General features: G+C 43.4%; 2 protein-coding genes across 4 annotated transcripts in view; both read right to left on the bottom strand.

Moving 5' to 3' along the window:
* Positions 1–17,159, bottom strand: part of GAREM1 (GRB2 associated regulator of MAPK1 subtype 1) — a 101,414-nt gene extending 84,255 nt beyond the window's left edge. Inside the window, exon 1 of one of the 2 annotated variants that reach the window (XM_085052755.1) lies at positions 16,699–17,159. In XM_085052755.1, the coding sequence (XP_084908881.1) occupies positions 16,699–16,819 (121 nt within the window). In that variant the 5' untranslated portion in view covers positions 16,820–17,159. The remainder of the gene's footprint in view (positions 1–16,698) is intronic. The other variant, XM_085052754.1, reaches the window with a different exon arrangement.
* Positions 17,160–21,249: 4,090 nt separating this feature from the next.
* LOC146441950 (ras-related protein Rab-10-like) overlaps positions 21,250–21,898 on the bottom strand; it is a 35,422-nt gene continuing 34,773 nt past the window's right edge. For both annotated transcript variants that reach the window (XM_085052757.1, XM_085052759.1), the window contains one exon: positions 21,250–21,467. In XM_085052757.1, coding sequence (XP_084908883.1) covers positions 21,366–21,467 — 102 coding nt within the window. In that variant the 3' untranslated portion in view covers positions 21,250–21,365. The remainder of the gene's footprint in view (positions 21,468–21,898) is intronic.

Raw genomic sequence — 21,898 nt, forward strand, 5'->3', positions numbered from 1 at the left:
ATGCTGTCCCTTGCACATTGGTTCAAGCACGCTGAATTTGCTCTTCCTAGAATGAAAAGGCTTATGGAAAACAACCAGGAGCTCACAACAAACTTAAGATGGCTTTTGTGAAATAACTGATAAAAAAGATGCCTGTGAAACCCCAGGGAAAACTCAGCAACACTTAGGGCCATGTGTTCTCATTAATCCTGAACACCATCTGCATGCAAGGTAACAGATGCCATACAATTAAGTGCATCACCCGGACTGTCTTGGTCAGTTAAGTAGGTGGTGAGTTTAATTATTCCATCTAATGTCCCATAATCACATTACATATCATTACACAGAAAAATCTCAACAATATTAAAAATCATGACTGGGTGTTCAGCCAGGTACCTACCAAACCACACAAAAGAATAACATCAACCTTATTCTCCCTCGAGTTTGCACTAACGTTTGCTAGGAATAAAGTGTTAATTTGTGCAACTTGAAAAAGAAGTGGCTGGCTGGTCAGGTGAGCACCTATGCTGTGAAATAATTAGGCAGAACTGTCAGCATGTGGCTAGTGTTACAAGGGAAGGAGGCTCATCTGGCAACAACTGAAAGCTAAGAGAAAGCAAAATGAAGCCAGAAAAAAGAAAGAAGCGAGGTTCTTACTTATTCATCATGCTATCATTGCACTGAGGAGCCCTACTTACACACTATCTGCTTCACTGGGCATTCAGTCCCCTAGTTGAGGTCCAAACAAGCCATGCATTAAAATACACCTTAACATTACCCTACCACATCATGAAAACAAAAGGACAGCCCCACACAGTCTGAAATGAAGTTATAACCTATCTATTGTTCAAAAAACAAAAAAAGAAGACAGTATTACAGACTGTGCAAAGAGACGTTTCGGATAGAGGGAGGTCACACTGCTAGCACAAATATAAATGCCAGCATTGCTTTTTCATGGCAAAAGAAGGGGCCTACAAAACTATGCACTAGTAAACTAATAAAAGCTGTCTTGTTTTCAGAAAGGCAAACTTGTGTTTGTAAAGACATAGCTGGTCACATAGCTCCCACACAAGGTAACACCTGAAGATGAATACAATTTCTTTTCGTCTTACTGGGAGAACCACAGACGGTAAAAGACGAAGCCAAGGCCTCTTCTCAGCACCAAAGCTCGAGGGGGGGACCCCATCTGAAAACGGGAAGCCCAAGGCCGAGCACTGACAAGACAGCACACCTGAAGGGACCACACAGGTCAGAAACGCCCAGCATTGCACAGCGAGCACCAGTGAACTTCAGGCACCACACACACTCCAGCCTCCTGGGCAATGAGGGTCTGGGAGCACCACAGGTACCTGCAAGCCTTTCCAAGGTAGGCTTTGCAGTACCACCAGATGATAAAAACAAGGCTGGGTACCACAACATTCCTCTGTCTTTAGAAAAATTAAACTAAGAAAGAAAAGATCAATCATAACTCAAGAGCTATTCTTATCTGAGAGTCTGTGTTTCTCTCACTGGTGGGCTAATCCTTTATATAATCTTCAAAGAGGCCTCAGCACTTTGGCTCTTGTTTAGCCAGTTGTTTGTTTGGGCTTCTAATCTCTTAAAATACAACACAACAAAAAAAAAAAAGGCATAAAATCCACAAAAAACCAGCAGATGGCAACTTGTCCCACACAAACCAAGGAAGCCAAAACAAAAAGATGTACACCAGGCTGCATCACAAAGAGCATTCACTGTTAATTTGAATTTGGACTTACTACATTCAGGGACACACAGAAGCACCACTAGTGCTCAAGCAGCACTGCACTATGTTGCTTCCATGGTATTAAGAGTGCAAGTTCTCTGAAAAACACACACAAAACCCCCCTCAGATTGTTAGCATGGGCAATAGGCTATTGAAAGAGAACTCCAAGTTCCCTGCAACAGTGCACAGGACAGCTTCCATCTGACTTCCACAGTGCTGTCAACACACGATCCTTCACCACCTCCAGCACTCAGCTGTATTACTGCCACAGCATTTCACTGGCACAACAGCTGCCTCCTCTCCTGCAGATCACTTCACTAACACTCAGAACTTTCTTCTTTAATAATCATGAGTTTGTGATTTACATTTTGGGTGAAGAAACAAAAAGTTTTTGCTAAGTCCGAGTATTTAAATTAGGGCAAATTATTATTTTATTATTATTTAGCGGGCTGTGCAACTTCTCCACGTGAGAACTCCATCTGAACTCTGAGGGAGGGTGGAGGGAGAAAGTCAGACCTTTTGTTTTCTGCACACTGCATCATACTGCAGACTATCTGCTGGGTATTTTATCTATGGAGACGCACCTCAATGAATGCCAAAGATTAATAAATATTAAATTAGGGTGGTTTGCTTGCTTAAGCTTTGGCACCATCCTTCATTACCGAGTCAAATCTCCATTGAGCTGTTCAGCCGGTCAGTGCTATTTCTTCCACAAATGCACTGGTCTATGATGTAGGTCAGCAGAAAAAGTTCATTAGGTAGAGAACAACATCTGAATTTTCCAGTCTGAAGTAGCAAAGGAAATTTGTACAGAAAAAATTCACATCCTTGCAATGTTCCTTAAAGGAATGAGAAGAAAACCCCAGAAATACTTTGCTACATGATGAAGTCCACTTGTAGCAACATTAGACCTACAAAAATGGAATTCTTTTTTTTTATGTCACTATGATTGAACAGATGCTTGGAGAATTACTCTTGCATAAAATGCCTAATGGGAGAGAAGTAGAAACAGCACGCAATTGTAGAAAATACTACTACCACTACTGAAGAAAAACCTATCCTGAAAGCTGCTTCATGTTATCAGTCTCACTTTGTTATTCCATACAGACACAAAAAAAGGTTGATTAAAAAATTAAAATCAAGCTGATCAGAGAAACTTCCTTGTTTAAAAGAAAGCATGACAACTTGCGTGGGAGTGTACCATGCAAAGTCTAAATACAGACTGCCAGTAAGTTAAAAGGGTAAATATTGCAAGTTCTAGGAGCAAATATTGTAGTTTCTAGTAGTAGGATGAAAAAAAAAACCAAAAAAACCAACCAAAACAAACCCAACTGACGTTAAAATTTAAACATCTCAGGGCTATATAATGTAGTGTACTAAATTTTTAATTTAAAGTGGGCAGATTCATTAGGAAAGCCTGACAGTGGTCTCAACTGACTTTCTGTGTCTGAGCATAGTGGAAAAGATGAAAGCAGAGGGCTCTGTACCCAGCTACACAATCTTTTGATCCCTTGCAACACAGGGATCTAGAAAAAAATTCCAGTTATATCTAGGACTGTTGATAATCAGCCTCACTTTTCAAACAAATTCCCAAGTAGTTTTCAATATGTGCTTCCATTTAACACTTCCATTCCTGCAGCACATTCATTTGTGCTGCTTCCTATTATCTGGATCAACCAGTATTTCTGTCATGATTCAAACTGTAACTTAACACTCCTCTCTCAAAAAGAAAATCAATCCAAAGTAATACTGACTTGACCTTCCATCAGTGGCAAAGACTTCATGTCTTCCACTGGGTGAAAAGTTTCCTTTGACAGCATAAGTAGTCATATTTGCTTTGATTTTAAGATGACTTACATTCTTCCTTTTTTTGCCAAAAACAAGAAATGGGGAAAAGTTGTAAGCAAAGCACGGAAGATCAGGCAAAATTTGTTGAAATTCTTGTGTGCTTTCCCTCAGACTAAGATTCAACCTACTGGTCTTCAGACTTGTTTTCAAATTTAAAAAGAGTTTTAAAAAAGGGCTTTTTATATTTTAAAAAATAATTTTGAGAGCCCAGGCACCAAATCCAGCAACTATGCTTGTCACCACCTTGGATGGTGGAGGGAGGGACATTGAATCTTTTTGCAGGTTCAGGAAGAGCTGACCAAGGTGCATCGACCCAAGAACCTGTTTGTCCAAGATAAAGCCTCTTGCCAGTGTACACCTTGGATGAAATGCAGCTGCTGTTGGCTACACTGCAACAATTTTCAGATGTGTGAATAGGGAATCCAGTTTGCTTCACTGGCCCTACTTGCTTAGAGAGGAAGGAGAACAGAAAGCATCACCTCAGACTGCCATATATTACTACCTGGTAAAGTACTCTCTGGGATACTTGGTGCATTGATGTAATCCTTCAGCCTCACAGTACTGTGATCAGACTTTGCTCTGGGCAACCATTAAATATTTCACAATCACGAGAAAGGAGATAAGGCTTTATTTCTGCAATTTCCAATCCCTCTGCAAAAGCCTGATACAATCAAATTGCTTCAATCCAACTGATGCTGAACTTAAGCTATCACCCACTAATACCTTACAAGAGTGCAGAGACTCCCAACCACTTTTTCTTTTTGTGCCTGCCAGCAAGGAGACAGATTTATTTCTTTGGGATTAGCATTTTGGTATTGGAATGACTGGATATACCAGTACTGTTGCAACAAATCAGCATAAACCATAATCTCATTACAAAGCTATGGGACAGATTAATCCACTGAAAAATCCAGTTTGTTCCAAGACAAGCTTTTCCCTAGCTGTAAATATACAGACAGTATCTCAGCAAGTCTTCAAAAAAACCTATTTGACCTACTGCAGGGAAAAGAAGAACAAATATTTTAAGTAAGCAGTAAGTGGAATTTTGGTGCCACTGCCACTGATGGTAAATTCTCTGCTGACTTCAGCAATCTCCAGGTTTGAACCTTGGCATCTTGCTTTCTTTGTGTTCATAAGAAAACTAGTGAGGAAAAAAAAGAAAGTAGTAACAACACAGATTTCATTGAGCTTTGTTTGTGTTTATTTCAAGCCTTCAGAACAAACATACCAGAATGAGAAACCTTACTTTTAATGAATTCAAGCCAAACAAGCCAAAACACATCTTTCAACACAGACTGCTCTTCACTCCCACACAGGGGAAAAAAACTGCTCAGTACAACAACATCTTAAAATTCACATTCCAAAACAGAGTAACTTTCTGTTGCTACCATAATTACTCTTGTTATTAATATTGAGCATCATCAGATGTAAGTGCAGATTTGCTGTATCCTCATGACAGATTTAGTTCTATGATTGATCAAACAAAACAGTCAAACACCATGGTTACTTACAACAGCCCAGAAAGCATCATTAATTCTCGAAACTATTCTGATACTCTGTAACATGTTGAATATGTGCCAACTATTAGTGGCAACTATTTATCATAATAAAAAAAAAAGGAAAGGAAAAAATATCTTAGAATCACTCCTTTCAAAATGAGATTCTTATGGAAGAAAGCTTTCTGGTTTTGAAGTCACCTAAGACCACAAATCTGAAGTGTTAATAATAACTTAAGGAATGACAAGTTTAACTGCACTTAAAATGGTCACAGGTTAGAAATATCGAGGAGAAAGCTAAATAACTTTTCATTGCATCCAAGAGACATTCCAGCCTAGTTTAGTGCTACCATAGCAAATGAGAAAAAGGAATTATGTTGATCCCACATTCAGTTAATTTTCCATTTTGAATTCTCATAGACAAAATTGAGGGGGTTAAAGAAAGTTAAAATATTTATATGCCCTTTGCAATCAAGGCAGCAGGCCTGGAAATGAGGAATGCACAGAGTAGCTCTCAAAAACAGTCTGATAGGTACAGATAAACAGAACAACAGTGCTACCTGACCAAAGGAAAAACGCAGCAGTAATGAGACCTCTGAGCAGCTTGCTGCCATCCAAATCAGCTCCTTCATATAATTCATTAAGAGAACTGAGGTTTTCTTTCATTAGAGGCAGGCATTCCTTATTCTAGAGAGCTCCTGCTCAGATGCATCTATAAATACTGTCAGGTCCACTGGAGGACACATTTCCAAGTGCCTGTTTAGCATCAGGTGCCCAGCTGGAGAAGTTTAATACTTAAGAGGTAGAAGGTCAGCATTTAGCATTGCACTTAACACACTGTTACTGACTTCCTCTTTATGTTCAAGCACAGACACAGAGTGGTTGCTTCAGCTGATCAAGCTAGAGGTGGTTGCAGACCTTTTGCACAAGTCTTGTGCAGTGGTTGGGAGTGTGGTCAAAAAGGCTGGCTAAAGCTCCCCAGATTTGGGATGCTGATGAAGAAAATTTTAACCCTACAAACCTCATGGATTTAAGAGCTAGAATTTGATTCCAGATTGCCCTGGCAGACAGAGAAACAGCCTATTCATCCAGACTTTCCCTGGGCACAGCATGAGAGCTGGGGAGCTCTCACTGACAGTTATTTATAATTAGATGATATTTTAAAATAGCATCCAAGTAAACACGCTCTTTCCTCTCATTATACATCCTAAGTCCTAAAGGGACACTATGCCACTTTGTGTTGCACAGCAGTGATCCCTGCTTGAACTTGGGGCATCTTGGATAAGCTCCCAATTAAAAATAATGTAGCCCAAATGCATTCAGAGAACTCATCATTACAATTTAATTTGTCTCTCATCCTTCTTGCAGCCTGGGTTAGGGACGAAATAAAAACAGCTGGAAGTGAACAAAGGTTCAGCTCTGCTCTGAAGTGGGGTTGCCACCTGGCTGCTTGCCCAGTGGCCTGGCCCACCTCCCTGTGCCCTCACAGTCCAAACAGGCACTAATGGATTGTGCACACATGGCACCTGATTGTTGGAGCTGCCCTTGCCTCTCATTTTAGCTACATCCATCCTACACCTTCTGCTCAACCTGGGAAAATTCAAGTATCACTAATAAGCCTCTTCAAACATGGGCTGACTGCATACACAGACAGAAGGATCAATGTTCAACTCTAATTAGGCACCTCTAAGTCTGGTTACATCCTGGGACAGTATCTGAGTGATATGGGAATACTAACAGGAGCAACACAATCAAAGCAGCCCCCACATCTTTTCTGATTAAGAACAGTCTTAATCCTGAATGCAATTTATTTCCATTGTTTCAGAGAAATCTACACTTAAATTGTAAGGTATAAAAAGAATGGCTTTGCCTTTATTAGAATGTAAAGGACAAGTGAGTAACAGCCCTTAATAGCTCTTTGATAATATTTCTATCATCTTAAGAAGGCACACACAAAAAAACCCAAAAAAGCCCCACTCCTCTGTGGAAAGGAAAGCTCCTACTTTTGGTAAGCAGCATGCATAACACAGAGTGAATAATAAAAGCCCATCATGCCTCACTCTCCCCTTGAGGGCACATTTATCTTTGCCCACAGGCAATTTGGTCTTAAGATATTTTGTTATATATTGACAGGAATCCAAATGATATTTGACATTGCAACCCATAAGACATGCAACAGAAAAATCTTCTCCTCCCACTCGCCCTACATTTGACTGCAGTGCTGTTACAGCTTTGCTGCTGGTCTGCAGCCACATCCTGGGTCCAGGGGCGGCAGCAACACGTGTGTGTAACTACATTTTGTATTTTCCTATAGAGCCCTGTCACCTTTTTGAGTCACACATGTGCTGATGCACGGAAAAAAAGTCTGACCGTAATGAAATTACATAAGAGCAACTCAGGTAAGATCTCAGATTTAACTCTATGCATGTGGCTGTGGCCCCTTCAAAGAGGAAACAGGGCAGTTTGTCCTTTGAATAAATAGAAACCTAAACAAAAAAGTGTTGAGAAAGAAACAGTAATAATTAAATGCTTTTGGAAGCCAGTCTTTCAGCAAGGATATACATCTAAGATTCTCCTTTCAGCTCATCATATCCTATAACAAATGGAAATAGTTTACCATTATTCTTACAAGTACACAGCATCCCCACTCTCCTTCTCTAGGTCAAGCAAGCCGTCATTGTGAGCTGAGAAAAGGATGCAATACATGCAAAGCCTACCAATTCACATTTGAGTCCTGCCTGCAAATTCCCTTCACTGAAGTTAAACAAAACATCATGTCAACAGCAAAGTGTAGGATTCCACAGGAAGAGATCCCATGTTTTCTGCAGTGGTATCAACCTCCCCCTGCAGCAGGGAAGGAATTGCAGCTCCTTCTAACAGCAAGCTGCAATTCCAGCCTCTGCTCCCAGCGACCAGAAACAGTGAAGTCTCTAGAAATACCTGAAATAACTTTGCCTGCTTGCTTTCTCACTTCTGGTAGCACATACACAGCTATCCCTCCTGGAACACACACAGCCAAATATCACACTGCTCTCTGGTCCGAGAAACACCCCGACTTCCCCCACAATGAGGGAAAAGGAAGAGGGCAGAGCAAAAAGATGAGAGCATGGAGGGATGGAGAAGTACAGTTTGCACAGGTGCTGGAAGAAGATACCACAGCAGATGAAAAGGGTTAAAGGAAGGACTACCCTATGTGAAGGCAAGAACGGATAAGAGAAGCAGCTCCTTACACTGCTCCATTCTGCCACTGCTGGACAGCACCGGGAGTTTTACCTGACAGCGACCTTACAGATAACCTTGCAACACCTGGAAGCCCACAAGTGCAGGACAGTAGCCTGGGGCACAGAACAAATGACACACACTGAAGCTAAGGGTTCCTTGAACCCCTCCATGCCCTAAAGGGACACACTGAAAGATGCAACAGGAAAGCTAGACAAGAAGAGGCATTTTTGCACAGATCTCCTTTTCCTCCCCCTCCTTAAAGAAAAAGTTTCCTTCATTTTCCCACCCCAATCTTCCCCCCTTCATCTCCAGAATGGTGAGGTGCCAGGAAGCAACAAGAATAGCTTTCAGTGGGGCAAATAAGCAAAACTGCCAGTTGGAATCACAACAACAAAAAAGCTGCAAACTGAAAAACAAACACAGGAGAGGGGGTATCCAAGCATTTGTGGGCTACTTGGAAGTAGTTCCTGGAAGTTAGTAACTTGACTATTTAGACTGCATAGCCCTTACAAACCCAGCTGCAAGGCAAACATGCTCTGTTTCAGTCTGGCTGCGCAGCTCACGCAGTGCTCAGCAACAGCCCTGGCAGCACGACGCCGAGTCGAGGGCAGTTCTGAAATGACTGCCTAGGTTACACACAAGGCCCTTCCTCCACTTGTGCCCCTGGGGCAGTCTTGGGCACACAGTCTGTCCCTTCAGGACACAGTGAAGGCTTATTCACTCTATTTAGGGTGGTTAATCTCTGTACTCTGTGCAGCTAGCCCATATCCTCCTTGTAGAGCAGAACTGTATCCTCACACAGCCTCTACTCCTGTGTTGCCTTCAGAGGATGCATACCCCAATGCTATCCCAGCCAGCAGCTGGTGCTCCCCTAAACAGTGGCCACAGTCCCCCAGCCTGTCCCCAGAAATCTGTCACCCATGGAACCACGTCCTTACCCATGCCAGGTAGACTTTTTGCCAAGAAGGCACCAAGACAGCAAGCAAAGCAGCACATGCACACACTGGCACATCAAAGGGGGCTTTTAGTTCCTAACTCAGCTTTTCTTCCCACTCCCCAGCTCTGCCTGAAAGGAGAAATGCCCCAACTTCCTTGTCGCCACCACAATGTTTTCCCTGCTCATTTCACAAACAGAATTGCAGCATGTTGTGTTTTATATAACATTTGAGTCACTGAGGTTCAGCCCTGGTATGAAGTAATTCTAGTATCAACTTCATCAGGTTGAGCTCTTGGGCACCTTCCAGCCTCTGACACCATGTTTAAATCTTTATTCTCGGTTCTCTTAGAAGCCCAGTGATATTCTCACAGATCTAGGATATGCATGTATCCAACTTCTCTGCAATTATGAGATTATAACATCCTGAAAGAAAAACCACAAAAAGGACACTATTCAAGTAATTTTGCATTTCTTGAAGGTTTGCACTACCAGGAAGCTCCAAGTGACCTTGCCCACCGCAACAAGATTTGCTGCTTTTCCTGTCAAAATCACCATTGATTCCTCTGCTGAGAGCACATCAGCTCTTGCCTGGGTGTGCAGATGCTGCAGCCCCTTGCACAGGGCTCCCCAGGCCCCCCAAACACACAGCTCTGGCAGCTATTGCTCATCTCCACCATGGCTTGATCCACTCAGCATTCATTTCATAGTCTCAGGAGCATCTCCCTCCACGTAACAGACAACCTGAAGGATGAGGAGGATGGACTCCACACACTCCCCTGCCTCAGGACGACCCCCCATAACAGTGGTACAGGAGATATGGAGACACTGCAGCTATTCTTGTTGGTGCAAAGCCTCAGCCAAGCATGCAGGTGCCTTGGCAAAGCTGTGATTTATTAGTTTTATGCCAACTTGCTCATTGCTTCAGAGACTGCAGAGCAGATGTGGCTCTGATCCTCAGCAAAGACACTCTTCAATCTGCTTATACACCTCAATTTTACACTTCTGTGCTGAGCTCTTTAGATGAGCAGACGTGGTTTACAGGTGGAGGCACAGTAAAGTTCACAAGTTTTTCATACTGCAAATGGTATGAAAATCGCAAACCACAAATGCTACATAAAACTCTTTCCAAAGAGAAGCACCATTAAAAGCAAAAAAAATCAGACTTGAAATATTGGCTCACTGAATTTTATGAAGGTTGGTTTTGAGTCATATGCAATCCACATTAAGATGATGAATATTTTCCTATAGGGGAGAGACATAAGCTTCCCTAATCCAACCAACTTGTTACTCCTAATGCCAAAAGGAAACACAGCAACACCCATGCCCTTTGCTTCTGACAAACCACCACTGGAATGACTGGAACACACTGCAGCTCTTCCCACAACTTCCATCAAATCCTGTAGCACCAGACCATGCTGTCCAATATCCTCCAGCACTTCATCTTGGCATAGTTGCCTTTGCTGGGGCATTACAGGGAGTGCCATTTCACGTAATCACCGAAGCCAGGAACACCTAGTTCCAGAACAGCACTTACAGACAAAGCAGAAAACAACGAAGCCCTTCTTTCCTATGCTAGACTTCTACCATTCCTTGCAACAGCAGTGTATGATTCATCACATCACATTTGTTTTAAGATTAAGGGTTTGACTAACTGTTCGAGGCACCTTAATACCTTTGATTTTATGTGTATCTTATGCTTTATTTGAAAGCTAGATGTAATTTAAATAGGGGGGGAAGAAAGAAAAAATTCCATGGATTTAAAGTTATAGCACTTGAATTCCAGTTGAGAAAAGACTGATGGTATTTCACCTGCCAATACCTTAACTACATAATTATCCAGGAAGCGTTTCCCCAGGTATTCACACGAAGGCTTCACCTCACAGAGTCAAAACTTTAGAAATTGAAACAAAGAGTTAGTGGTTTCATACCTTGAATAACAGAGAAGAATATGAACATTTATTAAGCACAAAAGAAATAAGAGCAATGCAACTATTTTCCATTCTAGCAGTCCTAACACATTACCAAGGATTCAAATGTCTGGTTAAGAACACACAATTCACACTACTAAAATGGGTATGATGCTGAACCCTTTATCTATTTCACTGGAAGTCCAGGGTACTCCTGGGAATAGGTTTTGCCAGGTTACTGGCCTCCATCTCCAGAAAGGCATGATAATCTTCACAGACACCATTCGGTAGCTGCAGGTTTTAAATGAATTAAAAGCTTTTTCACTAAAATGTTTCTGGAACACATCTCTGCCAGCAGGGGAAAAAGAAAGAGACAATCCAACCAAAACAAAAACCCAGGAGCAGCGGTTAGTGGCAGCCTGTCAATTGTTTTTTTCATTCAATTGTCTTGATGGAAACAGCAGACATCACAGCAAAGGTAGAAAGAAGAGGAAGCAAGAAGGAGATGCTACTGGGATTATTCTTTAATGGTAGAACACACAGTATAAACAGTTGGAGTTTCAAAGCTGTTCAGCACCTAAGGAAGAAATCAAGACATGGACAAAACATATCATGAGGATATCTGCCTTCAAATCAGACACTTGTCTGCCCCATACATAAGAACTATCACCTACTACACCCCAGTGGACAAGACGGCCACGCCCACGGTGGGCAATCAGATCATGGCTATTGCCCAGGGTCTGAGCATACCTGAAACCTCTTTCTTGCTCTGTTCAAAAGCTTTGCCCTACTCCCACATGATGCCTTTTAAAGATTTATTCAATAGCAGACTGCTGAGACATCCTGCACTAGCTTCTCAAAAGAAGGAGGTCATTCAAGACAATTAAAACACGGATAGCAGCATTCAGACCTTTAAAGAGTAAGTCTCTTTGTAGTTTCAAAGTACCGTTCAGCTGCACAGATAACCTGCATTTGTGGAGTGACGCAATGCAAAATTTTCATTATGTACACAGCTACGCTGTTCTATTGAGTATGATGTTCTTTGATAAGTTGTGAGGGTGCATAGTTTCCAGAACTGGAATCAGCTCTACAGTAATGTGCTGAACAGAACAATAGTCCCCTGAACATGACTGGGGTAGACAGTCGTCACCATGAGAAAGTTCTGAAATGGAAAAGAGAACCTGAAATAAAACTAAATAAAATCCCTTTGTCCCCAGGAGCAACAGCAGCACAAACTCCCTATTCACCCACTATTGATACGCACAGGAGTTCACCTAAGGGTAAGAAAGAAGAAAATCACCTTTTAAATCTCTTACCCATTTTACGGACTTTTCCTTTCTTTGTAGCCACTAATTCTGCCATTTCATCTTACAGCACATATTCAAAGCATAGAGAAGAATTTCCTTCACTGTCTCAGTGGCTCATCGAGATCCATGATCTTGCTTGTGAAAGATCAGCATGTTTTTCCCACCACTACATGATTCCAGTAGGGAATCATTTCTGTATGAGTTGAGGTCAAGTGCCACTATATTTGACCCCAACAGCACCAGCATTTAATTTTTTTTCCTAGATATCACTTAGGAAAAAAATATATAAAATCAGAGGACCACATGGCCTTTAAATCCCACAAACTTCAGTCTTTGTACACAAACTGTGAATTTCTGTGAACTCTTCTGGTTTATATCCAATATATGGGTAAAACATACCTACAAGGAAAAGCTGATCTTATGAAAACACAGCAAGACTGCCTGGGAAAAAGGGAATTCCACTAAGAAAAGAATGACAGGCTCTTGGGAGTCTGAAGGGAGCAGTGAGCTCACAAAAAAAAACCCCTTGGCCTAAAGCTCAGCTCTACACAAAGCAGTATTTTCCAGATCTTAACCTCGATAGCATTTCTCTTTTGCCCTCCAAAATTATCCTTAGAAAAATAATTGCCAGAAATTTAAAGCCCTGAGATCACCAGGCACAACATCACTTCTACATCAGCAACAAGACACAGCCACAGCTTCGCCCTCAGCTTTTTCTCCTACTGGTCTGAGGAGAGCCAAGCCAAGCCTCACGTGCAGCCCTGGTTCTCACAGGCCAGCGATGCTCACCTTTTGCCTTGTTGCAACAACCACACTGCGATAAAATCTCTTTCTGCTGCGGGTGCCCAGAGCAAAATCTCTTCCCTCCTGCACCCACCCACAAGTCTCTCACTGGGGTGGGATTCAGCTGTGACAATGCAAATCAGGACCAGGGGGCGGGAGGGGGGAGGACAGGAAAAACACAGCACAAAGCTCGTTCCTCTCTTCAAGTCTTGCTTCTTTCCATCTGAAAGAGCCCACTCAGTGAATTCCACAGGGTGAGATCAAGTCCATGCATTTTGTCTGGTAAGGCATTTAGCACTCTTTTAGAAGTTCTGTATTTGAGTTATCATCTAGGAGTATTTAAGTCGTTATGGACGTTGGGAAATAAACTCATATGAAACCTATTTGCTTCCTTCAAGAGTGACAGGTTTGGGGTTTTTTCAGTTCATTTGTTCAATTATTATAACAATATTCACCAGCAAAACAATAAAACACATGAATACATTGAAACAAACAAAATTTGATTTATGTCTTAACAGCATCCAAGAGCATAACCTGACACACAAGCAGTCTTAAAATTTAACTGAAAAAAAAAAAACCCAGTCCCAGAAGTTGACATATTTATCATTTTAGATGGATAAGGTAGGCATGAATGCCTAACTATTTCCAGCTATATCTCGATGAAACAAAAGACTACTTCCTCCCATACCATCAAGAAAAATGCTCCCTTCTTAGCAGAGGACCAAATTTAGTGCACATAAATATTTCATAACTTCATCCTGTCAAGAAATCAAACTGAATTACTTAAGGGCAATTTTCCAGGAGCTGCACATCCAAGCTCGAAGAATAAAACTGATCTGATCATACCCATTCTTCCACTTCATACTGAAAGGCCACAAGGTGAAGCAACAGTGGAAAAACTGGAGATCTTGTGTGGGCGTCATCTAAGAACATTATCCACCAAGCACTAAACTCCATTAAGAAATGTAGAAACAACACAGTAAGACTGGCATCTTCTGAAGAAAATACAACCCCTGTTTTACAATCCTCTCCTACAACCTGGTCTGCCAGAAGAAATAAATTTGGGCTTTCAGAAAACCTCATGAAAAGCCAAGAAACAACTTGCTGCTACAAACAGAGGCCAACCACAAAATCAAAAGGTGACTGAAGACAGACATCTACAGGTGGTTCGATTTCCAACAGCATGAAACGCGCAGCTTCCACTGATCTGGAGAGGAGTTCAGCACACGAGGAGGAGATGAGGCTATTTCTATGCAAACAAACCCTGACCCAAAGATAAGAGCCACACCCTGATAAAACTGGCACAGGACACTACTTTGTTAACAGAGATAGCGTTACACTTCCGAAGCACTGGATGACACACATTTGGATTGGACTCTGCATTTATTTTCTTCAGTGTGACCTCAAGAAATTCTCTGACAGAGCTCCACTTGTCAACTTGGCAAGACAAGAACAGGGATGCAGAGCAACCACCCCACGACAGCCCATGCTCCAGTCAATTCCACGAGCATTGCACATTCCCAACTTTACTCCTTTAGAAGACTATGCGCTGATTCATGGCTGCTTTCTCTTATTGCTAGGCAATCTCCTTTGGAAAAAGTGAAAGCATTCTCTTCATATCCCCAAGATCATGGCGTCTGTGTTCTTTATAAAATATTGATTTTTCTGCCGTCTGTAGTGCCCCAAGTTAAAAGTACATGCATTTGAGTAGGCAAAACCAGACCCACAAGCTGCTCAACTGGGCAGACCTAAAGCAGCTCCAACCCAAAGCCCTTCACACAGAGCTATACCTGAGCCTGCCTCCTGGCAGGGCTTAGTGTGGGGCTGAAGCACTGCTGCAGGACACCAACAGCTGCCCATGTCTGGCCATCTCAGGACATGGACAGAAGAGCTCAGGTCTGTTTACATTTGCTTGCCTGTGCATATGCTCTTAAGTGTGGCACTTGGGACAAAAAAGCCTTTGCACAAAAGCTGCAACATCTTCATCTCCCCAACAATTATGGCATATTCCCACCAACAGTCCAACACAAAACCACCCCCCAAAGAAAACCCCAACATCTGCTTGTTTCAGAACTCATAATCTTTCTCTACTCACAGAGCTTTTTTTCAGGTGCCTTCCAATGAAGAAAGACAAGAGGACCAGACAGATTGGGAGGTATAGCACACAGAGGGGGAAATTAATAAGTCATCAATATATACATCCTGTTAAAGCCTGAATCTCTGCCAGGAGCCTCAAGTAAATTGACAGCCTTAAGTGCAGTGACTGGAGGCCATCTTAGCTGTTCCTAGTGACAGAAGGTATTACCACGAGGAATTCCTTAATATACCAGCTTTGCCATTCTCATAGGACAACATACATTTGACACTATGGTGAACAGGCAGATGCAGTAATAAAAAAGCAAAAAAAGCTTTTCTTTAACATGCTCCTGAGTGCCCGCTCTGAGGAATCACTACAAGTGAAAGGAAAAATACTGCATAATCCAGGGGCAAAGTCAAAAATCACCACTGCATTATGGAAACTGCAGTTAAGTAATAAAACAGTCTTGGTCTTGACCTGTACACTGGGGAGTAACAGAGGATGATGCCTGCGCTCATTTTTAACTTTTCAAATCAATACAAAACTTGATAAATCAAGAACTGCACTATTACATTGTATAAGTACCTGGCGACTTCATAAGCTAATGAATTTAGAAGTCTGGACTTTTTTTCCAGTTTGTGAGTTACCTTATGCATTCCTTTAGAGAGCTGGACAGTTTTCACGGAGCTACCATGCAATGCACTTACACATTATTACAAAGCAGCTGTCTGAGCCTTTATAAAAAATTTCCCATATTTCCCTAGTTCTCTGTGCCAACACATTACTTTCCAAGACATGGATCTAGGAAAGGTAAAACGGTGCTGTCATAGCTGTTCTGTCAGACCTGATTCATATTTCCTGGAGTAAACAAAAAGCTGCCGACTTGGAAACTGCAGGTGAGCACCCAACTGAACTGTAATGAAAAAGTTATTTGGAGACTGTAAAGGCTTCTTAAGTTACTCCTTTTTTTTTACAGGTCCGTGGCTTTCTTAGGGAACTGTAACACTAGGGATTTAGCCCACTTGGCTGTTTAGTATCCCTTCTTATCTGGCCTTGTTGGAGCATCACTTCGTCAATACACCGGGTCTCCAGTGCTGAAAATGCCCTTCCCCGCTTAATTTGAGACTGCGGGGACCTCTCTCAGGGGGCAGGCTGCTGACAGCAAACAGGCTCCAGCGAGCTGCCCTCCGCACACACGGAGGGGGCACGGGGCACAGCACCCAGATATTTTGGTGCAAAGCACCGCGCGGACTCCGCGGCGAGCCAGAGCCTCGCAGCGAGCCCCGGCACGGCAGATGCCCGTGCGAGCAGCGCCGGAGAGGCACGGGGGATCCCGGGAGGGTGTCCGGCAGCCCGCCCGCAGCCCGGCGCCCGCCCGGCCCCGCTCCCCGCCCCACGCACCGCTGTCCAGCCGGGCGATCTGGGGCAGCCGGTAGGTGCTGACGAGCAGGTCCAGGGGCACGGCCACCGCGCTCCACTTCACGTCCTTGAGGTTGCAGCCCAGCGGCGGGCCGGGGTCCATCTTCCCGGCCCGGGAGGGGAGGGAGCGGCCAGACGGGCAGCGCCGGCGGGGTGCTCCCACCCGGCGGGGAGGCTGCCGGCGGGGCGGGCGGCGGAGGGGCGCCGGGAGGGAGCGCGGCTGCTCCGCGCCAGGCGCCCGGGACACGCGGGGCTAGGCAGAAAGGGAGGCCCGCCGGGCGCCCGCTGCTGCTGCTGCTGCTGCCTCTGCGGCTGCTGCTGCTACTGCTGCCTCTGCGGCTGCTGCTCCCGCCGCCCCCCGGGACCGGCTGGGGCCGCCCGCCGCCGCCGCCGCGCCTGGCCCAGGAAGCGCCATCCCAGCACTGACTAATCAACAGGGTGCGAGCAACGCCTGCGCAGCTGCCGCTCCTCCCCGCGCCGAAAAGGAAAGTGCCGGGCTGCCCGCCCGCCCGCCGCGGAGAGAGAGCCAGAGCCGGAGCCACAGCCTGCCAGAGCCGTCCAGCCCGTCCCTCTCACTCCACCCTCCGACCGCTCTCCCGACGTGCAGCCCGCGCTTGGGCTGTGGAGCTGGGCTTTTAGTTTTCACCTGTGACTCATGGATATACGTGGGAATTCGTGTATGCAGGCTAGTGCACAGAAGTCACTGTTACTGCACACGCAGGTATTACATATATTGCGTATTCAAAGGTTTTCAGACCATGGGAACACTGGTAGTCATTCGCTCTTCAAAGTGACTTATGTAATGAAATCTTAAATGATCTTCGTAAGATATTTTATTTAATGTTATCCTTTCTTCCATGCATTTTGATCTCCAGACTGCCAGACTGCAGGAACTCTGGGAAATTAAACCAGAAAAACGAACTCCTGGGTGGCTGCACCGTGCTGTGCTCAAGTTTTTGCTCACTTCTGTGTCAAAACTGTTTATTTTATTGCAGTAAACTTGGCTACATTTAAGCCTTTACTGTTGAGACACAAAAGTGCCTTGCACTGATTAGCACAAACGACTGACAACATCCACATCCAACATATCTCTCCAGGCTCCAGCTTCCCCATCTATCCTTGAGACTGCCGGGGATGGCAGAGCTCAGGGAAGAGCTGTGGTACCAGGAGCCCTCCTGCCTCTCGCCTTCCCTCATGGCCAGGGTGAAGGGCCAGACGCTGCTGCGTGCCTCTGTCACTGCTGGTGCCACAGCACTGCCAGCACGAGGAGGGCTGAGACAGAAACGCTCTTGTTCTGCTCTGCCGCAAACAGAGGCTGGGACTTGATCCATACTCTCCAAGATGAAACAAAGACCATGGAAAGTAGTTGACATAGAATATTACAGGAAATCCAAGTTATTTTGCTTTCAGTGGATCTAGGTTAGTTTGAAGCTCATCTTGCTGTGGGCCCATGCTTTAGCACTGGGTTTTCCCAGCACTGTGAAAAACCTTTGTTCTCTACACTCTGTCATGCTGCTGTTAGATCCTACCTACCAGAATAGCTTGCTTTAAAAATTTAGCTTGAAAAGATACTTATTTTCAAAGTTACCGAATACTTAGTATAGCTTGAAAAGATACTTATTTTCAGAGTCCCTTTTACCACGTTCACCAAATGCTTTTCAACAACTTCAGTGATGAAGCTATCGAAGTGCAAAGTATCACAGAATGGGTCAGGTTGGGAGGGACCACAGTGGGTCATCTGGTCCAACATCTCTGCTCAAGCAGGATCATCCTAGAGCACATGGCACAGGATTGCATCCAGACAGTCCTTGAGTATCCCTGGTGAGGGAGAGTCACAACCTGTCTGGGCAATCTGTTTCAGTCTGTGGTCACCTGCGCAGTAAAGCTCTTCCTCACATTCAGGTGGAATTTCCTGTGCCTCAGTTTCTGCCCTTTGCCTCTTGTCCTATTGCTTGGCACCACCAAGAAGAGGCTGACCCCATCCTCTTGACACCTTCCCTTTAGGTACTTATAGACATTGATAAAGTCTTCTCAGTTTTCTCTTGTCAAGGCTGAACAGGCCCAGCTCCCTCAGCCTGTCCTCATCACAGAAATGCTCCAGTCCCTTCATCATCTTTACTGCACTTCACTGGAGCCATTCCAGGAGCTCCATGTCTCTCTTGTACTGGGAACTGGACACAGCCCAGACCTGGACACAGCACTCCAGATGTGCCCCACCAGGGCTGAGTGAGGGGCAGGATTGATCTGCTAGCAATGCCGTTCCTGAGGCAGCCCAGGACACCATTGGCCTTCCTGGCCACCAGGACACACTGCTGGCTCATGGACAGCTTGTTGTCCACCAGAACCTCCAGGTCCTTCTCCACAGAGCTGCTTCCCAGCAGGTCAGCCCCAGCCTGTGCTGGTGCAGGGCTTATTCCTCCCCAGTGCAGGACCCTGCATTTGCCTTCATTGAACTTCAGACAGTTCTCTGCCAATCCCTCCCACCTGTCAAGGTCCCTCTGAAGGGCTGCACAGGCTCTGGGGTATCAGCCACTCCTCCCAGCTTTGTGTCATCAGTGAACCTGAGCACTGTCGCTAAAGGTGCTATTGGTGAAATATGGAAAGCATGGGTTTAGCTCATGCAGGCTTGATGAGGTTTCCAGGTGCAGTATGTAAAGCAAAGCAGATCAGGTCAGACTGAGATTCACCAGGACTTGAAGCACTAGTCTGTCAGGAATTGTTCTTAAACACTATCTTGTGTACCATTAATTCCAGAATAGATACCATCTCACAGCATATGCTTCTCTCAGACATCATGCACTTCTGCTGTCTGGGAAGAAAAGCATCTTGCACACAGAAATAATTACTGTTGATTTTTCTTGAAACATTTTTTCATTTTTCCATACTAGATGTCCTATGGCCTTTAAGTCTGCCTTACGAGTTTGTGTTTTCTCCAACCAGTGAAAAACCAGCCCACTCTTAATCATTTTACTGGAACAATGTGCATTTTAAAAAAATATAACTTCTAGATACTATCTCAATTTCATTCAGCTGTCTCCAGGCAGAGATGTCATAACACTCACTAGTATTTAAATGTTTTCCTCTTGCTCTTGGAGTCACTTTATGTCTCCTAACTGTACTACAGCTCCACCTCCTCGGAATATATTCTAATATTACATAAATGGCATTCAAATACCAGTACATAACAGAGATTTCTTGTTTTAACTGCACCTTTTGTATAATTAACATTTTAGAGATAATTTTCCTGATGTCTAGCAATGCCTTAATGTGATCTTTTACCAGTCTACTACTGGTGCAAAATGCTAATGAAGCCACCAGACCTGAAGAGCAAATCCTCCCTAGGGCCAGGGCCTCAGTTACACAACATCTTAGTTTTTGTCCATGTGCCTTTCAGATGGTGTTCAGAGACAGTCTTTATGAACCAACAGCAAACTCTTGCCATAAAACCATAAGCAGTGACAAAAGGACTTAGAATAACTCCTGAAATTATTCTTAAATGCATTTTGAATTGACTTTCACGTTGACTTCACAATACATTTATACAGCAGGCCGTAAAAGCTATAGTATAAATTGATTCCATTGCCAATAGCATTATTTTTAAAACATTTCAGATCATCATCAGTTCATATATGCGCTAACATCTGAAAAGGAACTGTTTACAACAAACTCGTTTTAGTATGAGTCTGGTAACATGCTTTACAGTGCAGTATGCATACACCAAATAAAATTGAGCTTTATCTGGTAAGTTTCATGGGAAGCCATAACATTTGGTATTTCTTTAAAAAAGCAAATTGTGCTTGTTCCTATATGATTTGTCTTTATATCAAAAGACAATTTTTCCTAATTTTCCTGATTTTCCTAATTTTCCTGATTTTCCTAATAAATATGTACAAGTGCAGTGGGCTATAACAGAAGATGCAGTAATCACTTCAGAATCAGATCCTAAATTTCTTTCTCTGAATCATGGAATTACAAAATTATTTAAGTTGGAAAAGACCACCATGATGATCGAGCACAACTTTTGACCAAACACCACCTTGTTAACTAAACCACAGCACAGTGCCACACTCAGTCATTTCTTGAACACTTCCAGGGTTGGTGTCTCTCCTGCCTCCCTGGGCAGTCCATTCCAACACTTAACAACCCTTTCCACGAAGAAACTGTTTCTGATGTCCAACCTGAACCTTTTTTGACCCTTTCTTGTGAGACTGGTGTTTTTGCACCAGTGGCACACTCCTATAGTCTACAATGAATATGTTTGGCAAAAGGCAGTTATTTTGCTCCAGGAGATGTGAAAAGGAGAGCACTCATGGTGCTCATGAAGCACACTGCATCAGCTAGCAGGCGTTAGCATCCTGCAAAATCTGCCATGGGATATCTGAAGATGCAGAATATCTGCATCTCCCTCAGGTGGGACTGGATCATACCTAAGCACAAGTAGTAGGAAACTCCACAAGAAGGAAGAATGTATAGAAGAAATTCCTGTACTTGGAATTCTCATTAGCTATAAATAGAAGAAAACAAAATTACAAATTAATCTGATGCTTTTTAATCTATTTTCATTGTTAGAAAAGGAAGGAGGAATTACATGGAGGCTTAAACCCAGAGAACTGATAGCTCAACAACTGGGAATTCAGGTAGCTGAAAGTTCAGAGATCCACTGCTGAAAGGCAAAACTGCAGAGCTGGATCTATACAGAGGAGGGGAAGGAAGTGAGATAAAGTTGGATGCATCACAAGATCTTCAATGACCTGAAAGAAAATAGAAAGTAGGTCAAATTACTAAATTATTAATAAATATATAGACTATATATGGACAAAACCTGAAAGATAAGATCCCAAAATGTTAGAAAACTTGATTTTAAAGATAGCAAGTATGTTGATAAGATGCCTAGTGAGAATACGAAGGAAAAATCTGGTCTGTTATTCCACAGAGGGGGAACTCAATCATCATTGGTGATGCTAATACTTTTAACCTCAGCATTCAATTTTAGAAGGCAAATGTGATTTCACTACTAGCACCACCGACAAAAGCCCAAGACTAGAAAAATGAACAAATAAACTGGAAAATACATAGGTAAGTTAAAGATTTTTGGACAGACTGGATCTGATGAAACTCCCTTATCATTCAAACTGTGTTAGAATTACTACTGATGATCTCCGAGAATCAACAGACTGAGGTT

This window comes from Lichenostomus cassidix, chromosome 2 (assembly GCF_008360975.1).
Source record: "Lichenostomus cassidix isolate B80296 chromosome 2, HeHo_3.0, whole genome shotgun sequence".
Classification (NCBI taxonomy): Eukaryota; Metazoa; Chordata; class Aves; order Passeriformes; family Meliphagidae; genus Lichenostomus; species Lichenostomus cassidix.